We start from the raw sequence: 24,857 nt of genomic DNA on the forward strand, positions 1-24,857 counted from the left end.
CCAAGAACGCTTCCCTATTATTGTCAAAATCAATAAAATAGTTTCTCTGAGTTTTGAAATACAATCGTGCCCTGGGGAGGAGAGGTTTTATGAATCTGACTCTATGTGTAGTATAATATATACTCCGCAAGTAAATTGGTTCTACCATTTCTCTAAATGACAAATTTGGTTTTTCTTACTCTGTCATCAACAAACTTTAAAACCCAAACGCTCCTCTTTAAAATATCCAGTTTCTACTAATGCCATCCCCTTGCAGACTGATCCCTACTGAGAAACCTTGGAATGTGACCAGATTATAAATCAGAGACCATCAATCTTAACCTTTATTACCTTGCACCAAAGCTTCCTTTATCCTTGGAGACACCTAAGCGATTTCTCACGTTTTAGGCAGTGACTGAACATGGCAAGACTGTTTTCTGACTCTGAGATCTTAGCACTTTGTGATCTGGAGGGCCGAAGAGCTACAGCCAGGGAATTACCCTTTCTGTTTGTAAAGGAGAGTGTAGAAATTTCAGGGAAAATGCCTGGAAAAGGATTTTGTTGAAGCAAATGAGGACTTGGAAGAACACAGCCATCTCTGAGTGACACACAGAGGTCACATCCACACCTCTGTCCCCTAACTTTGGCCTCTCTTTTTACAAGTACAATTTTGCAACCAAGGAAGTTATGCAAAGAACCCAAAACACGTGGCAAAGGATGGCAGAGTTGAACGGACTGGAACTCTCCTGGCCTTAAAAAGCTTTTGGGTTCACATGACTGGAAGTGGACTCCTCCACGTCTAACGCTGTACCAATGGCCTCATCTGCTGTCGCCAGCAGCCTGGCAGTGAGCCAGCGGGCAGCCCTCAAATCAAGGTGGGATTTGACACCTTGGGGTTTTACAGGCGTGTGTCGCGGGACCCAGGAATGCTTGAATCCTGCCTTGCCAATCTCTCCTCTCCCCTTCAGTTCCCAGAGAACTGTGCACACAAAGAACAAAGCCAGCATGGAAATCGACGTCCAGGAGAACCCTCTTGTCCCGTGAGATTGGGCCTGTTTTGCCTGATTAAAGGAAAATGTCATCCAAAGAGTGGAATCATAAAAAACTACATATCCAAACCTATCTTAACCATTTTGTTTTTACTTAAAACACTTAAATATACTTTTAAGAAAAATTACTTTTAATTACACTTTGAAAAATGACTAATTTTAAGTTCATTTGAAAAAGAATATGAGTTTTAAAAATCTTTCTCGAGTATACCATACCCATAATGTGTTGTCTATGATTTTCAGTTTTGGTTTCTTTAAATTGGAGCAAGAATTTGAAGACTTCTGTAAAGCAATCTAAGGGCAGAGCCCTTGTAAATTTTTATGAAATTTTCCCCAAGCTTTGACACTTGTTTCATCCATGCCTGGTTCTACAGCAATTTTGGTTAGGAAATTGCCTTAACTAAGTCTTTCCAAAGCTTTCAACTTAGTTTTTATTTTTAAAAAACTCAATTGATTTAGTGCTATATTTTATTGTTTTTTTTATAGTGTTTAAATAAATTGTAATAATATGTACAAATGGCATGTATAAGTTTGGAAACACAAACAACTTTGATGCTTTTTTTTTTTTTGAGGAAGATTAGCCCTGAGCTAACTACTGCCAGTCCTCCTCTTTTTTGCTGAGGAAGCCTGGCCCTGAGCTAACATCTGTGCCCATCTTCCTCTACTTTATACATGGGACGCCTTCCACAGCATGGCATGCCAAGCGGTGCCATGTCCGTACCCAGGATCCGAACCGGCAAACCCCGGGCCGCTGAGAAGCAGAACATGCAAACTTAACCGCTGCACCACCAGGCCAGCCCCCAACTTTGATGCTTTTTAATAGCAGTTCTCAAATTTTAGCAGGCATCAGAGTTACCTGGACAGCTTATTAAAACATATTCCTAGCTCCACACCCAGAGTTTCTGATTCAGTAGGTCTGGAGTGAGACCTGAGAATTTGTATTACTAACAAGTTCCCAAGCATGGTTGATGCAGCTATGTGGTTCACGGACCACACTTTGAGAACCAATGCTTTATAAGCATACAGTTGGCCAATAGGAGAAGTACATAGGTGTTCTAGAGCACAGGTGTTCCACCTAGGCTGCTTTACAAGTGTACAACCCAGCCAAGAGAGAAGCCCACAGGTGTCCTGAAGTGCACGTGTTCTAACAGCCTTGAGCATTTAGCATGCTCTGGGTTTGAGGTCCCATCTTTTCAGAGGGAATGAAAAGCATTGCTTGATCAGGAGCTGGTTAAGTGAAGGTCAATTAAAAGAGCTTCTTCTGTACAACTTTATTAACACCTGATCCAGCACTGGATATTCCATTCTAAAGCATTCTGGAAAAAGGTGAGTTTGGAGTATGTGGCTTAAACTTTAGGTCTAGGCAAAGCCTTCAACCTCTCCCTAGTCTAATGTGGGGCCAGCATACTCAGATATCTCTCTAAGGGATAGAGATGGCTGGGTTCATAGATTACACCCCATGGTATGCAAAAGAAAGTTCAAGAGAGAGGTAGAATCTGAGTTTCTGTCTTTTAGGTACAGTGACCTGCCCACTCATGATTGTGGTACTGTCCATGTCCTAGAACTTGGAAGTCAGATTAGCAGCTCTTCTCTTTGGAGGGGATACTAAGAAGTGGGTGGCCAGGAGTAGGATTGACTGACGGCACACACCCATATCGGGGGCTGGGAAATTTTCAAGATGGCGGATCAGGCCCAGCATGAGGAAGTTGGAGGTGGGGAGTATTGACTGCTAACACAGGCCACTGTGGGCCACAGCATGGCCAATTCCTGTGACATGCAGACTGTGGCATGTGCCAGGACTTGGTATCCTTGATCTCAGTGTCCCCAGTTATTTGTTCAATCATCCATTCATTCTTGAAAGATGAGAAATTAACTTTTAGAAGGATTCATTGCTAGCTCAATCTTTAAGTTATGACTCAACTCCAGCAACTGGCTAATGTCGCATGACATTCAGATCCCAAGACTATGCGAATGCCCTATTCCCACCATAATGATTTGTGTATTAAACCCACAAATATTAGGTGCTACTAGCACTCTTTAGGGAGGTAAAGTTATAAAAATGATACTTCAGGGGATGGCCCAGTGGCATAGTGGTTAAGTTTGCATGCTCCACTTTGGTGGCTTGGCATTTGCCAGTTCGGATCTGTGGCCTGGACCTACACACTGCTCTTCAAGCCAGGCTGTGGCAGTGTCCCATATACAAAATAGAGGAAGATTGGCACAGATGTTAGCTCAGGCCAATCTTCCACACACACACACACACACACACACACACACAAATGATACTTTAGATGGAAACTTAATGAAGCCTAAGAGCAAGAGAAAAACAGCAGGTTATTACCCTTGAAAAATCTTTAGCTTTTCCCTTTGAATCTTTTGATCACTATGTTAAGTATGTCATTATCTTCTCAATGGATGGTTTTGCTTTTTTTTTGGTGAGGAAGATCATCCCTGAGCTAACATCTGTGCAAATCTTCCTCTATTTTGTATGTGGGACACTTCCACAGCATGGCTTGATGAGTGGTGTGTAGGTCTGCACCCGAGATCTGAACCCATGAACCCTGGGCCACCAAAGTGGAGCCCACGAACTTAACTACTACACCACTGGGCTGGCCCCAGTTTTGCTTTTTTTCAGTTATACATGGGTATTAATTTTTCAGATTCCATTTCCTTGTTATTATTTACTAGTTTATGATATTAAAATATCCTAAAACATTATAGAGGGAAACACTTTTTAAAGGAAAAAAAAAATCATTCATTATTCTACCTCCTTTACACAATAAGCATTTTCATTTGTATTTTCCAGGCTTTCCCTTACAGCTATATTTTACCTGGATATAATCACTGTAAATGTACATTTTTGAGATCTATTTTTTTCACTAAATTTTATTTGTCTTCGTATTTACAATTATCGTAATTATAATGTTGATGACTGCCTAATGCCCAAAATACTGATCTTCCCCCTCAAAACCTGTCCCACCTGCGTCTTCCCCATCTTGGTTAACAGCAGCTCCATCCTGTCAGTTGCTCACCAAAGTCCCCGGAGTCAGCCTCAATCCCTCTCTTTTTCTCTTGCTCACTTCTAATCCAACAGGAATCCTGTTGCCTTCACCTTCAACCTATACCAAATGTATTAGTTTCCTAGGGCTTCCGTTCCAAAGTACCACAAACTGGATGACGTAAAACAACAGAAATTGATTGCTTCATAGTTCTGAGGCTAGAAGTCTGCAATCGAGGTGCCGGCAGAGCCATGCTCCCCCTGAAACTTGTAGGAGAGGATGCTTCCTTGCTTCTGGTGGTGGCTGTCGATCCTTGGCTTCCTCAGCTTGCAGCTGCATCTCTCCAACCTGTCTTCACACGGTCCTCTCCGTGTGTGTCTGTGTATGCACACGGCATTCTCCCCTTCTTAAAGGTTCACCAGTCCTAGTGGATCAGGGCCCAGCCTAATGACCTCATGTTAACTTGATTTTATCTGTAAAGACCCTATTTCCAAATAGGGTCACATTCACAGGTACCAGGGTTAGGACTTCAACATATCTCTTGAGGGGCTTAGCCCAGAACACCCAGAACACCACTCCCCTCCCCCGCCCTCTTTCCCACACCATCCTGGTTTAAACCCCTACCATTCCTCACTGGGATTATTGTGATAGCCTCCTAAATGGTTTTCTACTGTTGCATTTGCTCTCTATGGCCTATTCGTGATTCCTTTGTTTAGAACCCCCCAATGACTTCCTACTCACTCAGAGTAAAAGCTCAAGTCCTTGCAGTGGCCCCTGGTCCCTCCTGATCTGCACCCATTCTCCTCTTCCACCTCTCTCTCTGCTCCAGCCACCTGTCCTCCTTGCTGATCCTCCAGCACACTAGACATATGCCTACCTCCTGACTTTGCACTTGCTGTTCCTTTTACCCAGATGCCCCCTCCCAGATATCCTCATGGTTCATACCTCAGTCAAGCCTCTGCCCAATGACCACCTTCTTGGGAGGCCTTTCCTACCACTTCCGTCGCACCACACCCTCCTTCCCACATCCCCACAGCCTCTATTCCTTTTCACCATTTTATTTTTCTCCAGAACACTCTCCACCTTCTAAGAGACTATACTATTTACTTATTTTATTTTTTGCTCAGCACCACCATCCAAACAGAAGCTCCTGGAGGACTGAAGTTGTTGTCTGTCTTCTTACTTGCTCTGTCCTTAGTGCCTAAAGCAGTGCCAGGCTCAGAGTCAGTGCTCAGTAAATATTTGTAGAATTAATGAGAAATAGGCCAGTGCATTTTCTTATGTCACGAAATCATTTACCCTTATTAAATGTTCATCTTATTTTCCAGAATTTTCCTGTCACAGTGAATAATACTGCTATAAATAGCTTATTGCATATGGTTCATTTTCCTCTTTTTTCAATTATTTCTTTGGGTCACACTTCCAGAGTGAATATTGTCAAATGTCCTTCCAAAAGGATTTTTATCAATTTCTAGTGCCACTCATCATTAATAACTGTTTCCGTGCCACTTTGCCACCATTGAGTTTTATCTTGTCTTTATTTTTGCAGTTTACTGGGTGTAAATGTATCTTGTGATTGTTTTGATTTGCATTTCTTTAACTTAGAAATACAGTTGTTTGCATGTTCTTTAGTTTTCTTCTGACATAAATTGCATGATCTAGACTCCTGATTTTTTTTTGGAGGGAGGGAGGCCTTGAATTTGTATTTGTTTATCCATACTCTGGTTTTGGGAAACAATAGTAATCCTTATTTATATCTGTTATAAGTATGCTTCCATTCTACCATTTCCTTTACCTCTGTTTGTGTTTCTACTTAAACTCTGTGTTTTAATCTTTACAGCTGTGGACTACTGTGCCTCAGAAAACCACGGATGTGAACATGAGTGTGTAAATGCTGACAGCTCCTACTTTTGCCGGTGTCCTAAAGGATTTGCTCTTAACCCAGATAAAAAAACATGCACAAGTAAGTTATGCACACAAAAAAATTTATTTTTGGTGCTACTACTATGGGCTGTGGGGCCATGGCAATCTCCCAAGCATAGAGTAGCATGGGATTGTGCGCTGGGCAGTCTAATACCTCTGGGTCCTGTTCCTCCTTTGTCAGGCTTTCTTAACTTGTCCTAAGATCGTAGCCCACTCTAGCTCAACTTCATCCTTCAAGGCATTTGATGAAAGTATCTTTTAACAGAGACCACATGGGGGAGAGTTCTTCTAGCATCTGCTGAGCATGCTGACAATCAAACCATTTTACTTCATGCTGGCTCAGCCTGGCTGTTCCCATCAGTATTAATAGGGCTTCAGAAATATTTTCATTGAAGCTTTGTGGCTTGTGGGCTTCAGCTCTGACTCCACACAAGTACAGGAAAATCGCTGAGCCAAAAGGAGTTGAGTGTGGCTGCTCCTGGGTGAGGAGGGGTAGGTGGAGGGCAGTTTGCTGAGAACTGATCATTTTTTGTTTGAGCTATTGAGTTCTATTTGATTTTAGCTATACACATACGAATCGGAGTTAACTTTAGCTCCCGAAACCTAACCACAAAGATTGATAAAGTGATCACTAGTTTTGTAAAAGGATTCCAAAAGCGTTCTTTCGAATGTAAAGGTCTGTCAGAGCGCTTAAGGGATTGTGTATGGAACCTCTCCTATAGAAAGGTTCACCTGAGAGAAGCTTGTTTTTAAAGTATTAGGGCCCAGCATATTTTAAAAGTGAAAACTAATAGCAATTTAGAATGTCACCTCTGAAATATGCATCAATGAGACAATAGGATTTCAATTCATAAAAAGTTCCTGTACCCAAAACCTTTCTAAAATGCATCTATTATGTAAAGCAGGATATACCTGCACAGTGTTTTTAAAAGCATCCCCCAAAACCTCCTGAAACATAAATTTACTCTTCAATCCCTAAATATCCACAGCTTACAAACACCAGAGCTGGAGGCAGGGGTGGACTATGGAATTGTAAGGGGCACATTAAGTCGAAAACACGCATTGCTGGAGCCCTAACCACGTGCCAATAGCAATGAATAAGGCAAGGTCCCTCCTGGAGGAGAAGATTATCTTGGCTCAGTGTTGACAATACAGCCATCATTCACCAAGCAGAGAGGGTGACATTGGGGGTTCGGGAGGAGGAAAGATGTGCAAAGATGTGAGCCAGACAGCTTCATATCCACACACAGCACAGTTGTTTATTGAGAGAATAAGTGAACGAATGAATGGACCGCTCTGTTTCTAGTCTCCCTTCCCTCCTGAATGTTCTGAACTATAAACTAGTGGCCTGGGCTGTGGTAATGGCTGGGGACTTGTGGCTGCTGGGCTGATGAGTCAGTTCTCTCCATCAAAGGGGAGGCCATGTGCTGCCAAGGGGCGGCCTTAGCCTCCGTTCAAATTCCAGCTGCTCTGCTTTTTCACTGGGTGGTCTTGGACAAGTTATTTATGCCTCAGTTTCCTCAGCTGTAATAGGGGATGATAATACTGCCTACTTCGCAGCATTATCTTGAAGACTAAATCCATATAAACCATTTAGCAAATTGCCTAGTGCTGAGTACGTTCTTGTAAGGGATGATAGTGGCTTCAGCGACTTTAAATTGGTATTTATTGAGCATATGCCACATGTTTGAGCTAAGTTTTATAGTGCATAAAAAATTCAAGCCTTGGCCCCAAGCTTCCACTGGAAGTTGGTGGGGGACACAAGCCACACAGAGCAGCTCAGTCACCATACAAGGTGTTATATGACCACAGTGGGCCCAGAGTGTGATGCAGACAAGACCTACAGCGTGAGTTAAGGGAAGGAGGAGACCGGTGGGACTAGAATAGGTGGGGATGCTGCTGCCTTCCCGGGATGAGGCCTGGAGGAAAACACGTATCCTTTCCACTCTCCTTCCTCCCTCTGCAGAACTCCTTCCCTCGCTGGGGTCACCAGATTTCCACTCCCAGCCCCAGTTCCCTGAGCCTCACCCTCACCCCCATACTGTGGCTCAGTATGTCTCCTATCCCAGAATCTTTGGGATGTGGAGAATGACAAGCCCCAGGATGGTGCAGGCAAAGAGACCCTGGAAGTAGATTCTGCAGTGCAGGGGGACTGAGAGAGGAGGTCTGGCTGGAGTCAGGAGAGGACTGGTCCAGCTGTGAGGTCTCATCAACAAGGCACAGAGCCCAGCAGTGCAGCTGTGTCTGGACCCTGTCAGAGTCCAGAAGTGGGCCGCCCCCCTGCGTGGGCAGAGGAGAGTGCTGGGCAATCAGAGGGCTCTGGGCAGCCAGCATCAGGGAGATGTGTCCCCTAGAAGAGGAACCCCCTTCCTACTATGCTTGGGGGCAGGGCAGGGAGCCAGACCTGGGGAGGGGACTGGCAAGAGAAGGAGACACCAGGAGTACTTGGAAAGCTGTGCGAGGAGGAAATGAGGCAAAGCCCAGTTGTAAGAACTGAGACACTTGGGAGTGCTCCAGATCTGTGGCAGGGACAAGAGCAAGAACTGGGAAACGGGGTCCAGTTAAAATGACAGAAACGCAGGATGGAGGCAGAAGCTCAGAATCAAGGCAGGGATCCTGTTAGTGATTAATGAGGCATTGCCTCAGCTTCTAGCCAAGTCAGCCTGGCTGCTGCTGTGAAGTTGAGAGATTGAAAAAAAATTTTCCACTTCTCATAAACTTGCAAGAAATGAAATAAAAGATACTCAGTTCCTTAAATTTCAGGCTCTATTTTTAACCAAAAGCATATCTGAATGCTAATCCAAATTGTAAATGTGCAATTATTGTCTAAAAAAGTAGACTAGTCAATGTAATATAGAAAGTATGATTAATTTATGATTAAGCCAAAATGTACATAATAGAGCTTTATGTTCCTGAACAAATAGTATAATTTAAAATATGTAAGTAGTGTTCAAAAAGCACCACTTTTTATATCAATTTCTTCCCCTAAAGCAATCCATCCAAATCTATCTGAATATTTTCTCAAAGGGAGGAGGGTAGAAACATGCAGGTACCATCAACTTGCAAAATATTGGCAAGGCTTTTTTTTTACTGTGCTAAAATATACATAATACAAAATTTGCCACTGTAATCAGTTTTAAGTGTACAGTTCAGTGGCATTAAGTACATTCAGGTTGTCATGCAACCATCAATCACCACTATTTACCTCCAGAACTTTTTCATCTCCCCAAACTGAAACTCGGTACCCATTAAATAATGACTCCCCATTCCCTCCTCCTCCCCCGAACCCCTGACCAACACCGTTCTACTCTCTGTCTCCGTGAATTTGACTGCTCTAGGAACCTCATATAAATGGAATCATGCAATGTTTGTCATTTTGTGACTGGCTTTTTCACTTAGCGTAATGTCTTCAAGGTTCATCCATGTTGTCGCATGTGTCAGAATTTCCTTCCCTTTTAAGGCTGAATACTATTTCATTGTATGGATAGACCACATTTTATTTATCCAGACACCTGTCAATGGACACTTGGGGTCCTTCTCCCTTTTGGCTACTGCAAATAATGCTGCTGTGAACTTGGGTGCACAAGTATCTGTTCAAGTCCCTGCTTTCACTTTTTGGGGGTATATACTTAGAAGTAGAATTGCTGGATCATGTGGTGTCAAGACTCTTTGAGATCTAATTTGAAATCACTACTCCTGAGCCATGCATGAGACTCTCAGATGTTCAGGGTCTTCACGTGGGAAAGATAGAAGACTTCAGTCTACTGGACAGGGATTCATGTCTTTGGTATTAAGGAAACTTTGGGTTTCACATCTAATGTCTTATCATCTAGTACCTGTAATCATGAGTAAAGGCAGTTGTGGATATCATATTTTGCGTGTTGCTATTTATTATTTAATGACTTTGAGATCATTATACTCATTATTTTTCAGACTCCGTTGATAACTTGGTTGGCATTTCCATCCTTATTTTTCAAATAAGAATGCTTTGCACAAAGTAAAATACTAAATGAATATTTGTACTTGCGTAAGAAACATAGAAAAAGGAAATGATTTTATACCGAATCAGCAATGGAAGAACTAGAATGTGTCAGTCTTTGGGATTCCTGGCCAGCTCAGCTGGAAGGGGCCTTGAAGTTCAACCTAGCTCTGGTGCAACACCCATCCTACAGTGTACCCAGCATGCCATCATCCAACCTGCACTTGAATACCCCCACTGACAGGACACTCACTCTACTCCATACAGTGCATTCCACTTTGTGCAGCTCTGACTCTTGGAAAGAGATTTCTTAAACTGAGTAGATATCTACTTCCTTGCATTTTGAGACTAACAGAACAAATTGAGCTTCTCGCATCTTCTTGGCCACTAAAAATGAGTCACATCAGGCTAACTTTATTTCATTTAGTAGACTAACCAGGCATAGAAAATGTGGTAGCAGCTCTCTAGATTTTAATAGACATTTGACCAATTTTCTAATGAGAGCCCTGTGCCCCATGGAGCAGGTGGAGAAACGTGTGCTGGATGCAGGAATAATTGGTTAGATTTGTAATTGGCTGACTGTCTGTACCCAGAGGATGATTGCTGAGTCGAGATCCTCCTGGAGGGAGGCTTTTAAATAGCCTGGTGGGAAGAAGTCTCAAGGAGGGCATGAGAGCTGTCTTCCATTCTTAGTGACCCTTGGTTGGTTCTTGCTGGGCAATGTTTATGCATCTAAACCCTCACAAAGCACTCCATTAAGAGTAATACCAATAATCATTTATTCATTCAAAAAATATTTGTTGAGCACCTACTATATGCCAGATACTGTTGGAGACACTGGGCATGCAGTGGTAAATAAAACAGAGCAAAAGACCTCTCTCCTTATGGAGTTTATGTTCTATCGGAGCAGGGTGAGAGAAGAATACAGGTCTCAATGAGAAAGTGCCATTTGATCAAAGACTTGAAGGAGGTGAGGGAAGGAGGAGACCTTTGAGGCAGAGGAAACACAGCACCAGTGCCAAGGTCCTGAGGCAGGAACTGTGAGGCCTGGCAATGTTGAGGGACAGCAAGGAAGTCTGCCTGACTGGAATAGAGTGAGAGATGGTGATGCAGGTGTTGTGGTCCTTAAAGCATATGGCCTTGCCCTCTCCACAGGCATACCTTCACTTCTTATCTCCCCAAATTCCAGTGATCCCTTGAGCTCATAATCACTCTCCTATACTGAGATGCCAAACTGGCTTTGTTTTGTGTTTTGGATATAGACATCTGATGCCATACATATTGTTCCCAGCAATGTTCCCTGATTATTTTCTTCTCCAAATTACTGGGCACCTCCCACACTGTTCTTTTTTCTATATTATTTCTTCCATTTTCCATGGCAACTAGTTTCGCAATTATGAATGTGTATATTTATTTTTAATACTTTTTCTGATTACAAAAGTAACATGTTCATTGTAGAAAACTGGAAAGTAGAGAAATGAAATTGTATAAAATGAAATGATCTGTAATCTCATCACCCAGAGATAACCATTGTTAATAGTGATTTGTACATTTCTCTCCAGGCTTTTTTTAATGCATATGGGTATATTTTTAGAGAGTTGAGGTCATCCAGTATAACATTAAATCATGAACATTTTCACATGTCATTTAAACTTTATCAAAAACATTTTAATGTCTGCATGATATTTGATCATTTGTAGATATCACAATTTGTTCAACAGGTTTTTTCTTGGCTGTTCAAATTGTATTGTGATAAACATCTTTGCACATAAATCTTTGCATTTCTGATCATTTTCTTAGGAATGAAACATAAAAGGAAATTTGTTGAGTCAAAGACTATTAACATTTTTAAGGTTTTGGATGTATATTGCAAAATTATTTTCCAAAAGCTTTGCACTAATTTATACACTTCTGTAAGTGTGTTGAGGAGGCAATTTTTAAGATTTTTGCTAACTTGCTAACAGAAAATTTTTTTCATTTCTTTATCTATTATCGTGTCTTTACTTACCTTTTCTTCATAAAATTATGTGGTTATATATATCCAATTTATAAATATATAATTTTTGGTGGTGTTATTTGATTAATGAACAATCTGCTCCAACATAAAAGATTATAAGTGATTCCTATAAGCTCCATGAGGCAAAGGATCTGCCTTTTTGCCCACTGGTGATCCCAGTGCCTATCCATCATAGATGTTCGGAGAATATTGAGTGGATGTGTAAATAAATGAACAGTGAGGTTAACACTCCTTCATGTAATTACTAGACATTCAAAAGAAAGGAAATAATAAATACATGAGTGAAAATAAAAGAAATAGAGAACAGAGAACCAATAGAGAAACTGGTAAAACCAAGAGGTGATTTTTTGAGAGCAATAAAATTGATAAACCTCTAGCCAGACTGGTCAGAGGAAAAAAAGAGAAAACACAAATTACCAATATCAGGAATGAGAGAGAGGACATCACTACAGATCATGCAAACCTTGAAAAGATAATAAGGGAAAATAATGAACAAATTTATGTCAGTAACTTCAGCAACTTAGTTTAAATGGACAAATTCCTTGAAAGACACACACTACTGAAGAAATAGATGAATAGGTCTCTGTCTGTTAAAAAATTAAACTTGGACTTAAACCTTCCCACAGAGAAAATTCGAGGCCTAGTTGGCTTAACTGATGAATTATACCAAACATTTGAGGAAGAACTCATATGAGATTCTACAAATTCTTCCAGAAAACTGAAGAGGAGGAACATTTTTTAATGTATTCTATGAGGCCTGCCATTACTCAGATACCAAAACCAGAAAAAGACACTGCAAGAAAATAAAACTACACACAAATGTCCCTTATGAAATATATGCAAAAGTTCCTTAAATAATTTTAGCAATCAAATCACACAATATCTAAAAATGGTAATACATCATGACCTAGTGGGATTTATCCTAGGAATTCAAGGTTGGTTTAACATTCATAACTTGATCAAAATTAATTCACAATATTAACATACTAAAAAGCAAAAACCATATGATCCATCTCAATAGATACAAAAAAAGAGCATTGGACAAGATTTAACATTCATTTATCATTTTAAAAAAACCTCTCAGCAAATTAGAGTGAAGGTAACTGCCTCAATTTGAAAATGCATCAGTGAAAAAGCCATCAGCCAACATCATATTTAATGATGAAAGACTGAATGCTTTCCTTATAAGATCGGGAACAAAATAAGATATCTACTCTAACCACTTCTATTTAGCATTGTACTAAAGATTCTAGCCAGTGTAGTAAGGAAGGAAAATGAAATGGAATCTAGATTGGAGAGGAAGGATTAAAACCATCTTTATTGACAGACGACATGATCATCTATGTAGAAAATCCAATGGAATCGACAAAAACACTACTAGAACTATTAAGTGAGTTTAGCAAGACTGCAGGATACAAGGTCAATATACAAAAACAACTATTTTTGTGTACTTTCAATCGAAAATCAAAAATTAAAATTAAAAAATAGCATTTACAATAGTATCAAAAATATGTAATCACTAGGGATAAACTTGACAAAAGATATGAAAGACTTGTACACTGAAAGCTACAAAACATTGCTAAGGGAAGTTAAAGAACACTTAACTAAACAGATATGTCATGTTTGTGAATTAGAAGACTCAATATTGTTAAGATGTCTGTCCTTTCCAAATTAATCTGTAGGTTAAAGCAGTATCTATCATAATTATAGTATGCTTTTTTGTAGAAAGTGACAAGCTGATTCTAAAACATGTGGAAATGCAAAGGACTAAAATAGTCAAATTAATTTTGAAAAAAGATGAACAAAGTTGGAGGACTTAAACTACCTGATTTTTAAGACTAATCATGAAGCAACAGTAATCAAGATAGTGTGGTATTAGAGTAAAGATGAACATATAGATCAATGGAACAGAATAGAGTCCAGAAATAGACCTACATATATATGGTGGAATGATTTTCAGCAAAGGTGCCCAGGCATTTCATGGGGGAAAGGATGATGTCTTCAACAAATGGTGCTGCAACAATTAGATTGCCATATGCCAGAAGAAAAGGGACTTGACCCTTACCTCACACCACATACAGAAATTGCCTTGAAATGGATTTTAAAGTTAAATATAAGAGTGAAAACTATAAAAATTCTAGAACAAATAGGAGAAGATCTTTTTGACCCTGGTTTGGGCAAATGTATCTTAGTTAGGACACAAAAAGCACAAACTATAAAAATAAAAAATGAATAAATTGAACTTCAGAATTAAAACTTCTGTTCTTCAAAAGATACTATTACTAAAATGAAAAGATAAGCCACAGACAGGGAAAAAATATTTGCAAAATGTTTATCCAACAAAGGATTTGTATTTAGAATATATAAAGAACTCTTAAAACTTAATAATAAGGAGACAAACAACCTAATAAAAATGTGCAAAAGATTTGAACAGGTACTTCACCAAAGAAAATGTAAATGGCAAATAAGCATATGAAAATACATTCAACAGTATTAGTCATTAAGGAAATGCAAAATAAAACCACAATGAGATAACTACTACTACACCTAACGGAATGGCTAACATTACCAAATGTTGATGAGGGTGTGGAGCAACTGGAACTCTTGTAAACTGCTGACAGGAATGTTGAAGAAATTAAGCATGCATCTACCATATGACCCAGACATTCTACTCCTAGATGTTTACTCAAGAAAAGTGAAAGCATATGTGTACACAAAGACTTGTATATGAACGTTCATAACTGCTTTATTTGTGATAGCCCAAAACTGGAAACAACTCAAATACCACCAGCAGGTGAATGGATAAGCAAATTGTGTATGTCCATATAATGAAATACGACTCCACAATAAAAAGGAACAAACCATTGACATACACATGAACATGGATGAATCTCAAAATAATTATGATGAATGAAAGAAGCCAGACCAAAAAGAATACATTCCATATGATTCCACTTTTATAAAATTCTAGAAAATGCAAACTAATGTATCTTGACAAATAGAAGATTAATGATTATTTGGGGTAGAGGGAGTGGGGAAGAAAGAATTAGAAAGGGGCACAAGGAAACTTTTGAGAGTAATGCTTAAGTTAATTATCTTGGTCGAAGTGCTGGTTTCAGGAAGCATAGGTACATCAAAATTTGTCAAATTGTTCATCTTAAATATGTGGAGTTTATTTTTCGTTAATTTTAGCTCAATGAAACATAGAACACTCTGTGACGATGAAACTGTTTCCTATCTGTTCTATACGATGTGCCAGTCAGAAGCTACCAGGGCCATTGAGCACTTGAGATCCGGCCAATGCAACTGAGGGACTCAATTCTTTTTTTTTTCTTCTTCTTCCCAAAGCCCCCCAGTACATAGTTGTAATATTCTAGTTGTAGAATACCTTCTGGTCGTGCTATGTGGGACGCCTCCTCAGCATGGCTTGATGAGTGGGGCCATGTCCATGCCCGGGATCCGAACCCACAAAACCCTGGGCTGCCGAAGTGGAGCACACAAACTTAACCACTCGGCCACGGGGCTGGCCCCTCAACTCTTAATTTTATTTAATTTTAATCAATTTTAATTTAAATAGCCACATTAGACAACATCGTTCTAGGTTAAAGGAGGCTAAGCATATATGAAAACTAAATATAATCTCTGACCCTACACTGGATCCTGTACTGGAGGGTGAAAAATGCTATAAAGAACATTATTAGAGCAACTGACAAGGCTAGAATACAGATGTAGATTAAATGGAAGTATTGTATATTTATAAAGTTTATAGCTGGACTGTGGTTATACAGACGGTCCTCAACTTACAATGGTTTGATTTACGATTTATTGACTTTACAATGGTGCGAAAGGGATATGCATTCAGTAGAAACTGTACTTCAAATTTTGAAGTTTGATCTTTTCTCTGACTAGCAATATGCGGTGCGATCCTCTCTCGTGATGCTGGGCAGTGGCAGCGAGCCACAGCTCCCGGTCAGCCACGTGATCACAAGGGTGAACAACAGATACACTTACAACCATTCTGCACCCATACAACCTTTTCACTTTCAGTACAGTATGCAATAAATTATATGATATGTTCAACACTTTATTATAAAGTAGGCTTTGTGTTAGATGATTTTGCCTAACTGTAGGCTAATGTAAGTGTTCTGAGCACGTTTAAGGTAGGCTAGGCTAAGCTATGGTGTTCGGTAGGTTAGGTATATTAAATACATTTTTGATTTATGGTATTTTCAACTATGATGGGTTTATCAGGATATAGCCTTGTAAGTTGAGGAAGATCTGTATAAGAACATATCCCTGCTTTTAGGAAGCACACATGGCATTTGAGGCAAAAGGACCAGGATGTATGTAACTTATCCTCAAATAGTTCAGAGAGGTGAGCAAATGATGAAGCAAACAGGGTAAAAAATTAACACATATGAATCTGGGTAGAGGGTATATAGATGTTTCTTGTACCTACTTTCATATATTTTTATGTTTACAACTTTCTATAACTTTGAAATAGTTTCCAAATAAAAAGAGTTCTTTTAGTACTTTTATATGCAATTATGACATTGCAGTTATATTTTTTTAAAGCATTCTAGTCTTTTAAGGGTACTTTATGAAATATTTATGGACAAAATTATGTAAATTCTGGGGTTTGCTTCAAAGTAATATGGAATCCTAATATGGGGGATGGGAGTATAGCTGAAACAAGTTCAGCCATAGATTGAGTCTCTTGAAGCTGAGTGATGTATATATGGATTTATCATACTATTCTGTCCACTTTTGTATATGTTTGAAATTTCTGTGACTTTCAACTGGGAAGAAATGACATCTTCTCAATGTTTTTCCTTTCACAACATTGTGTGCCTTTCTCTTACTTACTTTGTTTCCTTTGGTAATGGCTAGGAAAACTCATTTATAGCAAACTCTTCACTATGAGAATGACATATGTAATTAAAACAATAAAAATCCTCATCAAAACAAAAAGATTTCTTTTAAGACCCAGTCAGTGGCCAATCATTTCAGCCAATTTTAAGCAATGCGTCCAAGTTCCACTATAGCAATATACTTTGATCAGACCCTTCAAGAGAAGTCTCTTTCCATACCTGAAAATACCTATACGAGAGGCCGCCCCAGTGGCATAGTGGTTAAGTTCCTGTGCTCTGCTTCGGCAGCCTGGGATTCACGGGTTCAGATCCTGGGCACGGACCTACACACCGCTCATCAGGCTATGCTGTGGGAGCATCCCATAGACAAAGTAGAGGAAGACTGGCAACAGATGTTAGCTCAGGACCAATCTTCCTCACCAAAAAACAAAAAAAACCTCAGTAAAATCTCATTATAAAAAATTCCTGTAACTTTTTTTTTCCTGAATATTTTGGTTTAAAATAATTTGTACCCAGTGATCACAAGACTGTGAAACATTGAGAAGATTTAGGTGCAGATGAGTCCAGACATGAAATGAAGGAGGTATTTTGCACTCAGAACATCTTTGCCTTTCACTACTAGACCTTCTTTTTCCCAGGATCTGATTTTGTATCCTACTGTTCAGCTCAGTGTTTGAGGAGTTTAAGTGGTTGGAAGTTTGACTTTGGGAAGATTTCATTGCTTTGATTGTATAAATTCCATGAAACATTCAGTTACGCTCTCTCTTCCCAGCCTCTGACATGAAAAATACCCAATGACACTCTCATTTTAGTGACTCTTACATGAAGCAAGACAAGAAAACCACCCTCGCAAATTTGTTTGTTGCATAAACATTTTGTAACATGTCAAGGAAGTTCTCTTACTCGGGGGTCATATCCTTAAACATGAAAATGGCCTCACTGAGAGATCCCTTCATGGTGTGAGTGTTTGAGGTCACGGGAATTTATCTGTTTAGAAAAAGTTAAGACTGAAAATCCCTTGGTTTTCCTATGCTAGATTTATCATTTTGTTGGCCATTTTTATGATTTTTCTTTCTTCCCAGAGATAGACCACTGTGCCTCGCGTAATCACAGCTGTCAGCATGAGTGTGTTAACACAGATGATTCCTATTCCTGCCGCTGCCTGAAAGGCTTCATGCTGAATCCAGATAAGAGAAGCTGCAGAAGTAAGTTGCACTGGGTGTTGGAGAAGGGCCTGTTCCGCTGAGTGCCCCGCTGGTTTTCCTTTTCCTTGAAAATCTTAAGCAGATATACTTGTACTCAGAATTTGTGTTTACTAACATGATTCTGCCCTTTATTTTACCTTTTGGCTCACCTGATCCTGTGAAGGCGATGATTTGTAGAGGTTGAATAGATGAGGCTGCCCATTGGATTCATTTAATAAAGTTGAGGCCCAAGTTGCAGCTCCTAGCTGTCTAAAATAAGGGCGCACTCTCCTCCCTACCCCTAAGACATGTATTTGGGACTTTGCGAAAGAAAAGCCTGGGCCCAGAGACAGGAGGAAAAGGAGCTGGCTTCTTCCAGTCCTACAAGGTAAGACACTTGATGGCTTCTAAGAGGAGGGAACTTGCAGCTCTATCCTCTTTGATATGAAGGAAGAAAAAATATAAGACCTTGAGGCATCCCCACAGCATTCAAGAGGTGCACGGTGTCAGCAGAATGATCTTAAGCATGTGCTGAGTGACTCAAATTCCTGTCATCTGGTACATCAAGGGGCTTGGCCCGGGGTCTAGAGCCTGGACCCCAAATGGGATCTCTTTAAATCAGACTGTCCGTAAGAGACCACTAGAATGGAAGGTCCGAAAGGACAGAGATTCTTATGTTTTTCTTATCGTTGAATTCTCAACGCCTCAAAGTGTTTGGCACATGTAGATGCGAGACAAGATTTATTGAATGTATGAATGAATGAGTAAATGGATCTTTCTGAGATTTATTATCCTGGAGAAATTACAACTATTATTTGAATTACTCAATCTTGTTAGAAAGATGGTCTTTTTAAGGCACGTAAGTTGTGGATTTTTTCAAAAAGTATTCCCGTAGTCAGTCCACACTTATGCACACTGAATTATTCACGTTCTCCTGACAGTGTTGTTTACAGAACTCACTGGAGCTCCCATTTAGGGATGTATTTTCTCATGTGCTTCTTCATTGACTTCTTCCTGATGATACGTACCCCAGTGTTCTGTGTTGGAGGACTGAATTTTCAAAGGTTTGACCGAATATCTCTTTTGAAAAGCACCATGGTCTGTATAGCTGAATCCAGATAAGCCACATTCTGCTTACAGCACATATTAACTTGCATGCTCATTCTAGTAAGTGTTAAAACTTGTACAGTTGCAGAGGCCATATTTTGAAACTGAGCCTCTCTTATAAAAGGTAATTTCCATTGCCTTGCATGGATGCAAACCCTGGAAACATTCAGGCTTTAAATGAGAATTTTATCTGAGAGCATTCAGAATGCAGAAACAATTAGACGGAATATTTTCCGTTAGACCACACACGCATACAATATGTTAGAGGGCCAACATTTCTGGCCTGGCTGCTCCTCTCTGTGCTATTTACACCTTTTTCTAGGGGGGAGTGTGTCAGTGGTTGACTACAACCCGGAAAAATCACTCACAGGTGGACTTACATTTGTGGGCCAAAATCTCTTATGTAGGGGATAATTAGATCTGGTTCAACTCAGACGCTCACTGTGGTTTCAAGCTTGACTGTGTGTTACTAATGGAGGGAAAAGGAAACAAGCTAGGCATGTGGCCATCAGTGGAGGGGAATTTGCTTGAAGCTCTGCATCTCTCACTAATGGTTAAAGACTCCCTCGACCTCTGCCACTCCCTCCACATCCTGCCTGGAAGGCATTTGGAATAAGAGGAGGGTCTAAGGCAATAGTCTGACCACCACAAATTGGCCCACAGATGGGTCTGTTTGCAGTGAGGCCCAGTCCAGGGGCCCTAACGCTCATTCATAAATCCTCGGTGATTATAGCTCCATTTCCTCTGTAGCCAGGTGTCCTACTTTTTCATCCAAGAAAAACGGAATTTATTTCTAAAACTCGTTGTCCTCATCAGCCCCTCTCCCAACATCCTGCCTCATCATTACATTTTCCATTGTCTTCGCTGCAAACCCAGCCCCCGACTCCTGAGGTCAGCCTCTTAGAGCCGCCCCTGACTTAATGTTTGCACTCGGTCCATTATGGCAGACAGCTGCTAGCGGAAGTAAGCACTCACTGTCTCTCTGGAGCATTATGTGGAAGAGGGAAGCAAAGAATTTGGGTTTAAAATCAGAGTTTGCTTTTAGGGGTCTGAGGATCTCGAGAGCGTTACAAATCTCAAGCTTAGGGTACAGCCGTTTACATTTACTAGACGGTAGATGGATGTGGGCTATTTTCAAATCTAATAAGAATCTATTTTTCAAAGGAATTTGATGTCATCCTATTTAACTAGAAAAAAAAAATTCAAAGCAGACGCCTACTGAAGAAAAGAGTCTTGGGCAGAATTTGTTCTTCCTCGACTCCCAGGCATAATTTCTCCTTCTGGAAAGTGCTGTCATTGATTTAGGGCACAAATCATTAAGGCGGTGGTGCAAAGCACAGAAACTGGGACTGCCCTGGCCACGTAGGCGGGGCCCCAGGGTGGAATCAGATGTGGGTGTGACCCCATGTGCTGGGCTCCAGGATTGCTCATGCTGGCACCATGGCTGGTGATCCCTGGAGCTGGAGACATCACACTCTGAAGAGCTGAGGTGCGGTCCACAGGTGGGACGGAGCCAGTAGACCTGAGGGCCAGTCTTGGCAGTGTCACTCACACTGGCCCTGTGACCCTGGACAGGCTGCTTTATTTCTCTGGACCTGGATTTCCTAAACCAAAGGAACACAACTTCTGCTTTAACATTTTGTTGCCTGTCTAATTTTTCTGAAACTTACTATCTGTGCCACTCAGTTGGCTTTATAATTTACTGTCTGGAGTCACTAATCTTTCATGTTTTCATGTCTTTCCTCCTCAGTTAGGTCTCCAACTCCTTTATGAGGTAGCACTCATAAGCACTGTTTAATTTGTTATCTGACAGTTCAGCTGTCTGACCTCAAAGGGGTTTACTGGACGGACACTCTGGGCTTTACCAGATAAAGCTGCAGCCAAGCCGGACCCATGTGTAGTGCTTCCCGGCCAGTGAGGAGACTGAACCAGATATGGGGTGCATAGTAGCTACTCAGTAAATACTGATTGAATGAATAAATGAGCGAATGACTATCTAAATAATACACATGTGAAGAAATATGACTCAAGCGTGTCAAGAAGGCAAAGATCCACAGTTACACTTCTGCTATAAAGATCTGTTCAGAGAAGACAGTTTCGAGTTGCTGTTTGCCAGATAGCTGAGGGATAACATCCTTAAGAATCTGAATGTTTTTCAGTTTAACTATTTTTTTATATAAATCTTTCTTAAAGACAATGCTGGCTTTTTAAAAATTATGGTAAAATATATGTAACATAAAATTGATCATTTAAGTGTACAGTTCATGGCATTAAGTACATTCACATTATTAGCAACCATCATCACCACCCAGCTCCAGAACTTTTCGTCCCCTCAAACTGAAACTCTGTACCTGCTAAACAGTAACTCCCCACTCCCCCCGCTCCCCCCAGCCCCTGGCAACCACCATTCCATTTTCTGTCTCTATGAATCTGACCACTCTAGCTGCCTCATAGAAATAGAATCATAAAATATTTGTCCTTTGGTGCCTGGCTTATTTCACTTAGCATAATGTCTTCAAGGTTCATCTATGTTGTAGCATGTGTCAGAATTTCCTTCCTTTTTAAGGAAGGAATAATATGGAATATTATGGAATTTAATGGAATAATATTCCATTGTATGGGTACACCACATTTTGTTTATCCCTTCTTCCATCAGTAGACATATGGGCTGCTTCTACCTTTTGGCTATTGTGAATGATGCTGCTATGAATGTGGGCATAAAATATCTGTTCGAGTCTCTGCTTTCAATTCTTTTGGGTGTATACCCAGAAGTGGAATTCCTGGATCAAATGGTAAATCTATGTTTAATTTTTTGAGGAACCTCCATACAGTTTTCCGCAGTGGCTGAAAGCCGCCTTTTTAAAGCAGAGTTTACTGAAGATAATTTCACCTTTCTCTGATGGTGTAATGAAGTGATTCCTGCAGGCCTACACCATGTGGCCCCAGACTATGGGGCCCTTTGTGTTCTGTGTCTGTTTCCTCGGTTGCTTGTTTGTATGTGGCCGGTGTTTCATTGCCATTGAAGCTCTTTGCTTGTTTCCTGGCATTCAATTCTGTTCCATACGTGTGAGGATGAGTTCCGGGAGGGTGAACTGAAACTGCACACAGCTAACAACTTCTGCTCTCCTTACACAGAAGGGATGAGTTATGTAGAGAGTGCCAAGGAGTCAATGACACAGGCGGTGGCATCTCTTCTTTGAGGCCAGCCCCAGCATGTTATGGGAATTGTCTCTGTGTGCTCAGCCTGCAACCACTTCTGCCCATACTCTATGCACGTGGAAAGTTCCATCCACGAGTCACCTGGGACAGCGCATCATGGACCCCTTGGATGGGTCTGAGATCCCTCGGGTGTGGGTTCCATTCACAACTCCATTTTTACTAGCTGTGGGGTCCTGGGTAAGTTATTAACCTTTCTAAAACGCTGTTTCCTCCTCTTCTTTAAAAAATGGATAATAATAGCACATAAGTTATAGAGTCAAATATCATAAGCAGGTGCTTATGATATGGTAGCAACTGTGATTATCATCACTAATTCTATTATTGGACTGCTTCTAATGATGCAGTCATTAGAAAAACAAAAATGACATGGTCCCTACTCATGGAACTCACTGTCTGTGAAAGAAGCAGACATTGAATCACCACATTTAAAAAATGCTGCATAACCATTGTGATGCATGCTGTGGAAGAGAGGACCTCTGGAACTCCTTCATCAGGGAGTTCACTGAGGGCATCGCTGAGGAAACGATGTTGAGCTGCCTGTGAATGAAGATAGAGGTTAACTAGGGCAGGGAGGAGCCACTGAAGCAAGAGGGTGACGTGTTCCGTCTTCAAGTTATTTGTGTATGTAAGCTTCCTCAAATACTTTTTGGACAGAGATATGATAAATAAAAATAAAATGTGTGCTTTCTCAGTTCATTACTTTATGGTTTCAGATCATTTCTCCTGTATCAGTTAGGGTGATTTTTTGTCATGTAAAATAGGAAATCCAACTGATGGTCTCTTAAGCCATTTAAGGATATTTACTTTTTCCCTAACAGATCCAGATCTGGGTGGTTGATCCGAGAGTTGGCTCAGTGACTCACTGATGTTATCAAGAACCCAGACTCTTTCTATCCTTTTACTCTGCTAAAGTGTGTTGACTTTTCATCCTGATTGTTGTTGCCTCATGGCTACAAGACAGCTGCTGTAGCTCCAGGCATCATATCTTCAAACTACTAGATCCAAAGACAGAAAGGAGAGAGGGTAGAAGAAGGCATTTCTCTTCATACATCTCTGTCTTTTCAGGAAGGGAAATCTTTCCTAAGGGCCCCAATAAATTTCTCCTTAGGTCTCACTGGCCAGAACTAGGGCATATTTCCACCTCTGGACCAATCATTGACAAAGGAGAACATAGTTGCCAGGCTGGCTTAGACTAGTCATGATTCATGCCTTGGGAGTCAGGGTTCTAGTCCCAAAAAGACAGCGTAATGGTTTTTGGCAGGGCAACTAACAGTGGCTGCCACATCCCCAGAAAAAAGAACAATGCAGTAAACTGATTTAGCCCAGCCACTGAGGTTGGTGGTGACCTTTTCCCCCAACACCAGTCTCATAAAGGCCCTCCACAAGCTCATTTTGTTTTCTTTTACAGTTCTCCATCTCACTCATAACCTGCTCTGTGTGGGGTTTTTCAGGTTTAGCATTTTCTCCCAGGAAATGAAATTGGTAATTGGCTGCTGGTTAGGATGCCACTTCCATCTGCTGGCAGAAACATGGCTTGGATGGGGGTGAATATTACATAGCATGGAACTGCAACATCCTGGGGCAGCAACAGAGATGTGTCTTCTCCAAGTTCTTGATCCAGATGCTGCCATGATCTCACTCAGAGCGAGGTTAAGCATTTGGACCCTTCTTAATGTCACTGCCATTTCCTGCCTTTCCGCAATAGCTGGATATCTTGTAAGATCAGCTTTGTTCCTTCTGCCTTGCACTGTCCCATGTCGCTGTGGGATGTCACTGCAGATAGCAGCTCCGTACATGCTTTGAGCTCTAGTGATCAGGTTAGCTCATAGAAGAGACTGGATTTTCTCAGCTTTTCCATCTTTCTTGGAAGGGGATTGGCTGGGGACTGTGGCCCTCAACCCATTTCCCAGCCCTTTGGCCCTTAAAGTAGAAAGAGTCCAATGCCGGAGAATCCAGAGGTACATTTCAGGTACCAGGTTGTCTTTCCCAGAAGCTCTAGGAGAGCAGGCGCTCTTTTCTCTCTGGCCTACATAGCCCCTTATTTACTGAATATTTCCGGGGAGGGGCTGACCTCCTAGCCCTGGGAGAAGCCCAGAGCATGAAGAAGGGTCTTTCCTTCTCCTCTCAGGAATCAACTACTGTGCACTGAACAAACCAGGCTGTGAGCACGAATGCGTCAACACGGAGCAAGGCCACTACTGCCGCTGCCGCCGGGGCTACACCTTGGACCCCAACGGCAGGACCTGCAGCCGTGAGTGTGCCGTGGGGCAGGGGAGCTGCCGGGAGGGCGAGGGTCGCACACAGGCCGGGGGCTCACTAGCAGCCAGGCACTTCTGAGGCTCCTGGCTTTCCCTGGGCTTGATGATATGACAGGCTTAGCTTTCCTTACCTCAGTTTCATCATCTATAAAATAGGACTCTTAATGCGACCTACCTCATAGATTGGGTTGTGAGGATTAAAAGAATCAATGTGTATAAAACACTTAGAAAAGTGCTGCTAAACATGTAACAAGCACTCAATAAATATTAGC

The 24,857-nt window shown here is 41.0% G+C and overlaps 1 protein-coding gene across 7 annotated transcripts in view; it reads left to right on the top strand.

The window, feature by feature from the left end:
• Nucleotides 1-24,857, top strand: part of MATN2 (matrilin 2) — a 141,105-nt gene that overhangs the window by 86,858 nt on the left and 29,390 nt on the right. For all 7 annotated transcript variants that reach the window (XM_070631800.1, XM_070631798.1, XM_070631799.1 and 4 more), the window contains 3 exons: nt 5,868-5,990; nt 17,900-18,022; nt 24,456-24,578. In XM_070631800.1, coding sequence (XP_070487901.1) covers nt 5,868-5,990; nt 17,900-18,022; nt 24,456-24,578 — 369 coding nt within the window. The remainder of the gene's footprint in view (nt 1-5,867; nt 5,991-17,899; nt 18,023-24,455; nt 24,579-24,857) is intronic.

Source organism: Equus przewalskii, chromosome 8, assembly GCF_037783145.1.
Source record: "Equus przewalskii isolate Varuska chromosome 8, EquPr2, whole genome shotgun sequence".
In the NCBI taxonomy this organism is placed as follows: domain Eukaryota; kingdom Metazoa; phylum Chordata; class Mammalia; order Perissodactyla; family Equidae; genus Equus; species Equus przewalskii.